At 44.5% G+C, this 12,329-nt stretch overlaps 1 protein-coding gene across 1 annotated transcript in view; it reads right to left on the bottom strand.

The window, feature by feature from the left end:
* The window catches only part of CFAP251 (cilia and flagella associated protein 251), a 65,765-nt gene extending 53,438 nt beyond the window's left edge, over positions 1-12,327 (bottom strand). Inside the window, exons 1-4 of the mRNA XM_087423339.1 lie at positions 9,989-12,327; positions 8,676-9,086; positions 3,608-3,748; positions 1,451-1,560 (exon numbers count right to left, since the gene is read on the bottom strand). Coding sequence (XP_087279465.1) covers positions 1,451-1,560; positions 3,608-3,748; positions 8,676-9,086; positions 9,989-10,588 — 1,262 coding nt within the window. The 5' untranslated portion in view covers positions 10,589-12,327. The remainder of the gene's footprint in view (positions 1-1,450; positions 1,561-3,607; positions 3,749-8,675; positions 9,087-9,988) is intronic.
* Positions 12,328-12,329: the final 2 nt, after the last annotated feature.

The raw sequence follows: 12,329 nt of genomic DNA, 5'->3' as shown, positions 1-12,329 counted from the left end.
AGATGCAACAGGACTTTTGGACATTTTAGCAGGAGATGCCTACAGGACATACAGGTGGAATGTCCTCCAGCAGCTTCCTCATCTACAAAAAGAGGAAACATTGAGATAGTTACTGAGATTAAGATGGTGTGGTTTCAAATCCTGGATCTGCTCCTTCCTAGCTGCAGAATAATACCAACAGCATCCTCATCCTCAGTTAAGGAATGGCCAGAGGAAGATGAGTCTGAGAAGGAACAGAGAGTAAGTAGGATGAGTACCAGGGGGACACAGTATCAGAGAAGACAAGGGAAACGAAGAGCGTCAAATGCCACTGAGAAGTCAAGTGAGATGAGGCCTAGGATTAGGTAACATGGCCCTCTCGACGTCACCAGTTACCTGGGGGAGAACAGTTCCTGTGTCCTAGATAAACATAACTATCTAGAACACTCAAGAACATTAAACATAACTTCTTCCTGATTTTCTTGTCCAACTAGACTCATCCACCCCTCACCTTACCCTACCCCTCCACACATACCCAACTAGGGCCTTACAATCTTGTCAACGAATCTAGCACTGCTCTCTGCCGCTAGGACCAGAAATTAAGAAAGAAAATTCATCTATGAGCATCTATCATAGGCCAGGTACTGTGCTCTCATCTTCTTAACAATCTTGTAAGGTAAGTCTAGTGGGTTGAATAGCGTCCCCTCAAAATTCATGTCCACCCAGAACTGCAGAATGACCTTATATGGAAATACGGTCTTTGTATCATATGTAGTTAGTTAAGATGAGGTCATACTGGATTATGGTGGACCCTAAATCCAATGACCGGTATCCTTATAAAGGAGGAGACACATATGGAAAAGTGTGTCACATGAAGATGGAAGCAGAGACTAGAATGATTAGTCTACTAGCCAGGGAACACCAAGGATGGCCAGCAACCCCCAGAAGCCAGGAGAGGAGCATGGAACAGATTGTCTCTCAGAGCCTCTAGAAGGAACCAACCCTGCAGACACTTCAATTTCAGACTTCTGGCCTCATGAACTGAGAGAATAAATTTGTTATTCTAAGCCACCCAGTTTGTGGTAATTCCTTAGGCAGCCCTAGGAAACTAAACAGTAGGTACGATTAGCCTCTTTTTTTCACAGATGGGGAAACTCACTTCACTTCTGTGGGTCTCCAAGCTGGGTTAGTGTGAGTTAGCCTCCCTCAGCCCAGTCTACTCTGGGACACTGACAAACCAAGTTTCTGGGCTTAAAGAGCCAAGAATCGTAAATGGGAAATTCACCAAGGTAATGTCAGGCCATCAGGCCTCGAGGCCTAACCAGGCAACCAGCCTTCCCTGACAACCTCACCCCTCACCTGCGTCCCATCACCGGCTTCTGCATCCCCGGACTGGCATTATCATTTTTGCTGGTCACAGTGGCAGATACGCTACAAATATTAGCGAAAAAAGTGACGGCACCAAGCCTACCCTGTGAAGGAGTCCCATATGATTATCAGGCAGTCAGGCCCTTTGTCAGCCGTGGCGATCCACCGCCTGTCTTCGCTGATGCATAGGCAGGAGATCACATTAGGGTGGCCCTACAGAAACGGAGAGAAAATGCTCTGAAACACCAAGGATGTGGCCCAGCCTGGGCGCCAAAGGGAGACCTGAGTTCCCTTTCCCGGCGTATCTGGCTGGTCTCTCTGCTTTCACTCTTATTCTGCTACAATCCTTTTTCCACATAACAGAGGAATCTTTTGGAAACCCAAACAAGATATTATTACTCCTTAGAAATAGCCAGGAAGGGCCGGCCCCGTGGCTGAGCGGTTAAGTGCGCGCGCTCCGCTACTGGTGGCCCGGGTTCGCATCCCGGGCGCGCACCGACGCACCACTTCTCCGGTCATGCTGAGGCCGCGTCCCACATGCAGCAACTAGAAGGATGTGCAGCTATGATGTACAACTATCTACTGGGGCTTTGGGGGAAAAAAATAAATAAAATAAAAAATTAAAAAAAAAATTTTTCTAAAAAAAAAAAAAAGAAATAGCCAGGAAATAGCCCGTTTCCCTCCTTCCTCGTCTCCCCTCGCTCACTCTGCACCAACACACTGGCTTCCTTTCTGGGCCTCACGAATGAAGCTGGGCACTTGGAGGTCTCTCTGTCTGGACAGCTCCTCCCCAAACTGTCCCTGGTTGGCTCCTTCTCATCCCTCAGGTCTCAGCATAAACAGCCCTTTTTTATTCCCTGCCCACCCCGTCTAAAGTAAGTCCCCTCTCATCCTATAAGAGAGTCTCAATTTCTCTTACAGCATTTTCACATTTCTTTTTGAGCAGTTGTTATAATTTGTAATTATATATTTATGTGTTCATTGGTTTAGTGTCTGTCTCTCCACTAGACTGCAAGCTCCATCAGGGGAAATGAGACCTGTTCTGTTCATGACTACAGACCCATAATCTGAAACACAGTCGTTATGATAAATGTTTGTGGAATGAATGAATGAACAGTCAAGGCCATTCCCAGCCCCCGGACTCTGGGAAGGCTGGACTCCTGCCTGGCATGCTCCCTACTTCTCAGCCCACCTGCCCCCTCCTGCCCTCCCTGGCTCTTTGAGCTGCCTACACAACTCTGCCTTCTCCCTCTGCTGTTGCCCCTGTGGTCGCTGCTGCACATTCAACAAGCTCCAAGAGGGGTTGCTTGCTGATTGTATGTGTGTGTATTTCTGGACCTCTAGAAAGCAACTTCCTTAAGTTGCACCGCATGTCTTGGATCCCCGGCACAATGCTGAGTATTAACTGAGCTCTTGTAAAATACGTTGTGATGTTTTTGATCTAAGCATTGACTAAGGAAGATCCTTACTAAAATATACATCAATTGGAAAGGGTAACATGGAACTGCTTACCAGGTTAACTACTGGAAAGTCAGACACCAAGACATTAGGGTAGGTAAATGATGGAAATGAAAGGGATCAAAAATGTCAGGAACAGAGGAAGCAGAGTGGTGTGGGGAGGGCAAGCATTCAGGATACTCGGGGAGGCGCAGAGCGGGGTGAAAATACAGAAAGGTGCTGAAGGGAGAGAGGGATAGGAGGACAAGTGACCTACTTAATACTTTCAAGTCAGGAGACCTAGATTTAAGACCTGGCTTCACCATGTACTAGTGCTGTCTTGGGCATGTCAATGAAGTTGCTCTGAGCCTCAGTTTCTTCTTCTGTAAAATGGGGATATTAACACCCACTTCTCAGCATGATTATGAGGATCAAAGCCCTTTGAAACCTGGGAAGGAGTCTGAGCGTGAATTAGGTCTGAATCCCTGCTGAATAGCTGCTCTCCGTGTTTCACCACAGTTCCGTGGAGACAACATGATCTATCCTGACCACATTTTTACAGAAATGTAAAAAATACAGATGTTTTAAATCCTTGTTACTATAAAATCAAAATCAACTGCTGTTTGTAAATTGATTCTGATTAGAATCAGAGAGACAATGAACAATAAAACATGTTTCTAAAGACGGGAATTGCTATAATTCAGAAAAGAGATAGGAAAACATGACAGTGATGGAATGGAGTCAGCCCTTGAAATAACAAACCAAATGCCATATTCAAGTCAGAGGCAACCTCTTTTTACTTGGAGTAAGAAAAATCTCGTACCTGAAGATGGTGCTGGTCATTCTTGAAAACGTTGTAGATGACCGCAGTGTGAGCACAGGCATACAGAAGAACTCTCTGGTTTTCATCTTGAATATAGTAAACAGGAAGAGAACTATTCCATCCAAATGACCAAGTCATGGTCTAGAAGACAAAGGTAAAACCAGCAAGACGTGACAGTGTGCCGAGCCCAGAGCTGTGAGGCAAGGCACCAAGGGCACGAGTCCTTGAAGCAGAAGGATTTCACATCATCAGTCCAACAAAGAGAAATCATTTTAAGAAAGTCCTCAATAGCATACTACAATGTGGACAACCCTTGAAAACATGATGCTAAGCGAAAGGAGCCAGACACAAAGGACCACATACCGCATGATCCCATCTACATGAAATGTCCAGAATAGGCAAATCCATAGACACATAAAGCAGATTAGTGGTTGCCAGGGGCTGAGGGGAGGGAGAATGGGGAGTGACGGCTTTCTTTCTGGGGTGATGAAAATGTTGTGTAATTAGATAGTGGCAATGGTTGCACAACTATGTGAGTGTGCTAAAAACCAATGAATGGTACACTTTAAAAGGGTAAATTTTACAAGGATGTGGAGAAAATAGAACCCTTTTGCACTCTTGATAGGAATGTGAAATGGTGCAGCTGCTATGGAAAACAGTATGGAGGTTCCTAAAAAAATTGAAAATAGAATTACCATATAATCACTGTAATTGCACTTCTGGGTATATACCCAAAAGAACTGAAAGCAAGATCTCAAAGAGATATTTGTAAACCCATGTTCACAGCAGCATATTTCACAATAGCCAAAAGGTAGAAGCAACCCAAGTGTCTATCAACAGATGAATAAACAAAATGTGCACACTATTCAGCCTTCAAAAGGAAGGAGATTCTGACACATGCTACAACATCGACAAGCCTTGAGGACACTATGTAAGTGAAATACACCAGTCATAAAAAGATAAATACTGTATGATTCCACTTATATGAGGTACCTAGAGTAGTCAAATTCATACAGACAGAAAGTAGAATAGTGGTTGCCAGAGGGGCTGGGGTGGGTGAATGGGGATTTGTTGTTTAATGGTTACAGTTTCAGTTTTGCAAGATGATTTCTGGGGATTTCTTGCACAACGATGTGTAACACCACTGAACTATAAACTTAAAAATGGTTAAGATGGTAAATTTTATCTTATGTGTATTTTACCACAATTAAAAAAAAATTTTAAGAGGGTGAATTTTATGGTATGTGAATTCTCTTTCCACTAAAAAAGAAACAAAAGAGGCCGGCCCCATGGCGTAGCAGTTAAGTGCACGTGCTCCGCTGCTGGCGGCCCAGGTTCGGATCCCGGGTGCGCACTGATGCACCACTGCTTGTCAGGCCATGCTGAGGTGGCATCCCATATAAAGTAGAGCAAGATGGGCAAGGATGTTAGCCCAGGGCCAGTCATCCTCAGCAAAAAGACGAAGACTGGCTTGGATGTTAGCTCAGGGCTGATCTTCCTCACAAAAAAAAAAAAAAAAGAAAAGAAAAGAAAAGAAAGTCTTCAACAGTAAATAGAAACAACCTCCTTCCACTCCCCAGGAGCTAAACCTAGCTCAGTACAGGACCATAGTGAGCACTTAATGTTGTGAAATTCAATTTACTTCACCAAATAAGTAGAATGGACAAATTATAATAAAGTCACTAAGTAACTTGATAAGAAAGGCAATTATTCAGCCTGGGTATTTGGTCCTTATACACCATTTTCCCTGGAAGGATAAAGTATAAAGAGACAAAAATCCCTCGTTAAGATTAAAAATTCCATATTGCCAGGAATAAATCCAAAATTAAAATTTTATGAAATGGAAAATCATAGGTACTATAAATCTGACTAACGCTTTTAATTCAACAGTAGTTTATGTATATTTTTGTGTTCAAAATCTTTTACAAACATTAAGGATAAACAAACTGTGGTACATTCATACAGTGGAATATTATTCAGCAATAAAAAGAAATGAGCTAGCAAGCCTGGAAAATACATGGAGAAACCTTAAATGCATATTGCTAAGTGAAAGAAGCCAGCCTGAAAAGGCTACATACTGTAGGATTCCAACTATTTGACATGCTGGAAAAGATCAAATTGGAGACAGTAAAAAGGTCAGTGGTTGCCAGGAGGTAGAGGGGCGGGAGGAATAGCGCAGCACAGGGGATTTTTAGGGCAGTGAAACCACTCTGTATGTTACTAGAATGGTGGGTACATGTCATTATACGGTTGTCAACGCCCAGAGAATGCACACCACCGAGAGTAAACCTTAAGGTAAAAATGGACTTTAGTTAATAATAATGTATTAATATTGGCTCATCAGTTGTAACAAGTGCACCACACTAATGCAAGATATTAATAAAGGGAAATTAGGGGTGGAGGAGGCACAGTGGGAACTCTCTGTACTTTCCCCTCAATTTTTCTATAAAGCTAAAACTGCTCAAAAAAATAGCCTATCTAAAAAATTAACTAAGGCCAATTAATCAAACATGGTAGAGTGTTTGAAGTGATGGCTAAGTGATTAGTTACTAAAAATCAGTGAATTATATTGGAGTATAGAAACGAAATCTGGTGAGTTTCCTTTCTTATCTTTGAATAATACTTAATAGGTTAAATTGAGGTACCATATATTTCTCCCAAGACAGACATAGTGGGCAATGTGGCCAATTTCTCTCTCCCACATTCTTCATTCTCCATCCTCTCCTGTTTCCATCTGCTCATTCCCTGTAATTTATATATATTTAGGTCTTTATTGTGTGGGTGTGAGTGGTAGAATTACAGAATCATAATTGTCTCAAGTTGCAGCTTCTAGGAACACAACTTTTTAGTATTTGGCTGGTTCTTAAAAGCCAATTTCTTCAAATCAGATTGTTCTTTTGGAAACTTGCTAATCTTAAAAGGCATTTTATTCATCCTGGAAATTTATTTTGCCTTTTAACAAATTAGTTATAAAAAGAAAACATTCCTAACTAGACTCCTGTCTCCAGGTAAAACAACTCTTCCAAGGGCAACATTAGGCTGACTTCACTCAGTAATAACAGAACTTCCTTACTCAAGCAGCACTCAATTAACTGAAATCACACAGAATTAATCTTTGCATTTTGCACCAGTTTTAACATTCACGGTAAATGATCATGCAAATAGCCAACTCTTACATCAGTCTTTTTCTAAAACATAGTGATCTGGAAAACAAAACTTTATTGTCAAAAACAAGATTTCACTATATTCGATCATCATAAGATTCCTTCTCATAAATGCAGGATACCTTATTTCTGGGCTGGAGATGGTACCCATGGTTATGCCCATTTACCATGAGCACTGTGAGTTATTGCAGGCCTTTGGGATAAGGAAGGGGACCCCAAAGGAAAAGGAGGACGCTGCAGGCACACAGAGGGATGGAGGAGCACGCTCACTGAAGCACATTTGGTGAGAGCAAGAAATGAGAAGCAATATAAATGGCCATCAGTTGGAACAGTTGAATTAAAAATGAGAAAGTGAATCTACATGCACTGACATAAAAAACCCTCCAAGACAAAAGTGGGAAAAACATTTTGCAGAAATGCAGAATATCTCGACGGTAAAAAAAAAAACTAAAACTAAATGTGTGTCGTGTATGTGTGTGTGGGCACCCACACACATGAGCACACAGATAACATGTTTTTATGTGCACAGAAAAAGGTCTGGAAACATACACAGTTACACCAAACTGAAACAGCAGTCATGTCAGGGACATGGGACTGGGGTGGGAGTGTGTGCGAGAAGAGGAATCTTTGTCTTTGTTTAATTTTCTTATAAAGAGCACCTATTAATTTTAACAAAAAGAAAAAACAATAAAGGCGAAAAGAAAGAAGGTGTACCCAAACAGCTCAACACCTCTCCAAAGGGAGACGGCCTAGGGCTTCTGCAGAGGGCCCAAGGCTACCAGGGGCCCCAAACCTGGGCAGGGGCTTTTGTCGAGTCCAGAGAGCCGGGGCCCTGACACAAAGACCACTTGCTCTCACCAGTGATGTTACCTGGTCTCTTGTTAGCTGGCTAAACAAGACAAAGGTCTTCCTGGACTCTAAAACTCAATTCCTCTTTCTTTCAGACTGAGCAATTGCAAGCTTGAACCTTCAACTCCACTGCTCAGAGTAAGCCACATCTACAGAAGGGAGGCTGTCAGTTGTCTGCCTTCCCCGCTGGGCATTTTTCCATCACCATCATCGTCATCATCATCTAGTTAACACTTGTCAAGTGCTCACTATGTGTTAGGAACTATATTAAATACTTTATATACACTCATTCACTTACAAATCTTCCAAAGGCCTGACTCTACAAGGAAAAAGAAAAAAAAAGGAGATGAATCTTAGGAAACAATTTTCAGAAAGTAGCAGATGGAGAAAGAAGGAAAAAAAAACGCTCCTCTTCCTTCTCTCGGTAAATGATAATATTTTTACTCCTCGCAGATGGAGCCTCCCCGGAACATCATGAGCAGCAGCAAAGGCAGATTCCTTTGGACTGCCTGGTGCTTTCCACAGTGGCTTTCACTTTTCCCTATCTTTCCCTTTCTGGTCCATCTTGGAATGGATAGTTTTAGGAGCAGGTAATGGTTGTAGGAGCTTGTAAGGGTACAACGCAGAAGAGGTGAGGAGACGAGGGAAAGGGGAGGAAGTAGTGGGACGGAGGAGTATTACAATGAGAGAGAGAAGGGGCGGGGGAAGAAGAGTGGGGGAGGAAGAGGCAGACAGAGGAGAGGGGACAAGGAACAGGGAGAGGGAGAGATCGATTTGGAGTCTCCCACAAAAAACAGCACCCTACGCAACAGACAAACTACGTCTGGAATTTCCTGCCTGCTGAGCAACACTATTGAACCCAGATGCAGCATTCATGTCCATATTCCATCACACACGTCCAGCCAGAGCTCTGAACTGAACTTGAAAAGACACAAGTCTATTATTAGTTTAAAAAGCATCTTTCTGGTGGTATTTTTTTCCCATATGCATAAAATTCCCCTATTTCACAATACCCTCAAAGCACTGGGGGAAATTAAAAAGCACATTACACTCACCAAGGGATACACATTGGCACTGTCATCCTTTTGAAACAAAATGTCCTCGGTGGTGGTGGACACCAGTGAGTCCTCTGGGATCCCTTTGGGCTGGGATTCTTTTTCTTTTTCCTCATCTAAGTATGATACTCTTTTTTCTTGTCTCCTGCCTCCCTTTTCCGGCTCCAAGTCTCGCTCTTCTGGTTCCAAGTCTCCCTTTTCTTGTCCCCATTCGTCTTGGGGCATCTGGTCGGTTTTCTCCCCAAGCTTGCCTGAGGGCTGCCTTTCAGGGGAACTCATCTGTTGTTCCTCCAAACTGGTTTGATCCAAATCGAGAAATTGTAATTGTGAGCTCGGGACTCTTGAAAGCTCATTTGTTTCCAAACGCTCTGATTGTAACGAATGCTTTGACTCGCTACCACTATGGGTTTTCTTAAAAAAGAAATAAAAAGAGATTGTGATTCTAAATACAGTCCGTGCTGCTACATTCTCTCATTTATCTTCCTTTTCTATTCCTAATCAGCCAGTCTTAGTATTAGCCTCACGGTGGAATTGCGAAATAAGAAGGAGGCTGGGGGCCGGCCCCGTGGCTTAGTGGTTGAGTACGTGTGCTCCGCTACTGGCGGCCTGGGTTCGGATCCTGGGCGCACACCGACGCACCGCTTCTCTGGCCATGCTGAGGCCGCGTCCCACATACAGCAACTAGAACAATGTGCAGCTATGACATACAACTATCTACTGGGGCTTTGAGGGAAAAATAAATAAATAAAAAAAAAGAGAAAAAAGCAAAAGGAGGAGGCTGGGACATTTTGTACTTAACATGAATCATGGGTGTGCTGGGTTAATTTTTGGCCTACTGGCAGACCCACAACAGCAAAATCATTCTTCTAAGTGGCACTGGTGGTCTCCAAAAGACTGTCACAAAGTCACTTCTCCCTGGACCAGAGCTGAGTTCTCCTACAGGGAGAGTTGGTGGGAAGCCTACATTAGTGTTATCACACTGACTCTAAGACAAGCACTCTCCAGCTATCCCCCACCAGCCCTTTAAGTCAGCTCTGGCACACACCTCCTCCAGGAAGCTTTCCCTGCCCATCTTACAAGCTGGGTTAAGGTGTCCTTTTTTTTTCCTATGCATCTCTCAATTACTGCACTTAGCATACTGTTTTATAATGTTCTGTCATCAATCTGCCTCCCTACACACCCTAGAGCTCCTTAAGAGAATGGATTGTGTCTTGTTTGGTTTTGTATCCCCATAGCCTGGTATATAGTAAGCATCCAATTAATGGTTCTGAATGAATGAATGAAGAGATGAATGAACTACAATTACTACTTACTGGGAAAGCTCCTGACATGATCAACTGGGAATCAGTCAAGGTGAGTCTCTCCAAACTGATCATGGACTTGGTGATTTCTTGGGGCTTCACTGTGGTTTCTTCCTCTACTCCTGCAGCCACCTCCCCCTGTGTTGCTCCAGCCTCCTCCTCCTCTTCCTCCCCCTCCCCTTCTTCCTTCTCTTCTTCCTCCTCTTTCTCCACCACTTTTCTCTCCTCCTCCCTCTCTTCCTCCTCTTCTTTCTCCTCCTCCTCCCCTTCCTCCTCCTCCTCCCCTCCTTCCTCCTCCTCCTCCCCTTCTTCCTCCTCCATTCCTTCCTCCTCCTCCTCCTCCCCTTCCTCCTCCTCCCCTTCCTCCACCTTCCCTCCTTCCTCCTCCCCTTCCTCCTCCTCCTCCTCCTGAGACTCTCTCCGTGCTAATGTGTCATCTTCTTTTGATTCCTGTTGCATATTTTCTACTTCTTTATAATTTGGATTTTCTTCCTCTTCTTCTTCTTCCATGTCTGTTTCTCCATCTTCTTCTGTTTCTTCTAGGGGGTTTTCCTCTGCATCTGACATTCTTCTCTGTGGAGTTTCCTCTAGAGAAATTTTGACCATAATCATCAGTAGGGCCCTCTGTTTCCCATTATGATTTCCTGGTGCACTAATCTAGCAATGAAATGTGCAATATCAGCTCTGGTTCCTTTCCACGGGAATAAAAAGAATGTCATACTCCTGGGAAAACTGTCCCAAATCTTAAAAATATTTATCACGGGGCCTCTCATCTTTCTAGGAATAACTTTAGAAACCTCTAACTCATTTTAAATGTATTCATATTCCCACAGGCAGCAAAACGATAACCCAGGCATTTGCTACAATTCTAATAATGTGAATAAGGGAAGAGGCAGTGTGGCTTAGTGGTTAAAAGCATGGGCTTTGCTGTCAGCCTCTCCTAGCATTGAATCCCAGTTCCACCACGAACTTGCTCTGTGACCTTGGGCAAGTCACTTACCCCTCAGAGTCTAAAGTTGCTCACAGGCAAAATAAAAACGATAACCTTAAATTCCCAGGTTGTTGTGAAGATTAGATGAGATGACCCATGTAAAATGCTCAACACAGTTGCAGCACAGAGGGCTTGAGAAATGGTAGCAATTGTTTAAAATGTTTAAACGCCTTCTAACGTATTTTCTCATTTATTCCTTACAACAAACGTGAAGGTTGGAGGCTCTGAGAATTGAAGTGACTTATTCGAGATCACACAGCCAGTAAGAAGCAGACCTCTCGGAGGCTCAGTTCCTCCATCTGAAAAACGACTGCTATGATTTCAAGCCTAAGGCCTTAGCACAGAGCCTCTTCCGACCACCAGACCGTGCCAGTGAATCTTGATGCGGGCCCTTAGCGGGGGGCCGCAGGCGTGCGCGTCTGTGGGGGGCACAAAGCCCGGGCGCAGCCCCTCCTCCAGCTCAGGTCTCCCTGGGGCCGCCCCAGGCCCGCCAGGGGGGAAGAGTGTCCCTGCGAGGCACCAGGCCCCGCCATGCCGGGGCCCCACCCCTGACTCACAGACCGCGCCCACCCCAGGCCTCAAAAGCAGGGTCGTCCCGCCGCCCAGACCCCTTGGCCACCTCCGGACCTCCAGCGACCGCCGCTTTCTCTTCCACGGGCTCCCTAGTTACGGTTGCCACCCAAGCCCCATCCCCAAGGTAACCGCCGCCGCCGCGGGCGACGGGCCGTAAAGCGAGAGGGGTGGACGGTGGTCACGTGCCCAGAGCGCGGGTGAGAGCGGGAGAGGCGCGCCCCCTGCCGGTCCCGAGGGCGAAGCGCCGCCCAACTAGAGCTGCGAAATTGGCTTTCCTGTCTCACCCTCCTCTCTCTTCTCCCCCACTCTTTCCCACGGTGCTATACCCTGAGAAGCTGCGGCGGCCAATACTAGCGATTTTGACTTTCTGAAGGTTTGACAAGATTAAGTGAAGAAGTATGAACTGTTTGATAAAATTCTCTTTGCCAAAAGCAAACTATATTCCCCTGTCTCATAGATGCTGCACACATCTGTCTTCCCCACCTTCTCAGGGGCACTACATGTTGTGTAGAGAATTTTAGCTGGGATTAAATATTATATAGGTTACATTATCTTGCTGTTCTTATCACAAAACGTTTCTGCAAAACCAATTTGGTTAAATCTTTTAGGATCATTCTACTTCCAAGTGATTATCTGCTAGAAGCTCACAGAAGACGGCACACATGGACATTCTGAGGTTCCCTAAGGGAGACCTGCAGGAAACCAGCCAAAGGCGCTGATGCAGAAGACTCTTTGCTGCCATCATCTGAGGAGAATGTGAATGATTCTCCCTACCCCCTACCCCCGTGC

Source organism: Ceratotherium simum, chromosome 35 (assembly GCF_057802395.1).
Source record: "Ceratotherium simum simum isolate JZ-2026a chromosome 35, ASM5780239v1, whole genome shotgun sequence".
Classification (NCBI taxonomy): Eukaryota; Metazoa; Chordata; class Mammalia; order Perissodactyla; family Rhinocerotidae; genus Ceratotherium; species Ceratotherium simum.
The sequence above is the reverse complement of the archived record's forward strand: the minus strand, read 5'-3'. Positions and strand labels throughout refer to the sequence as shown.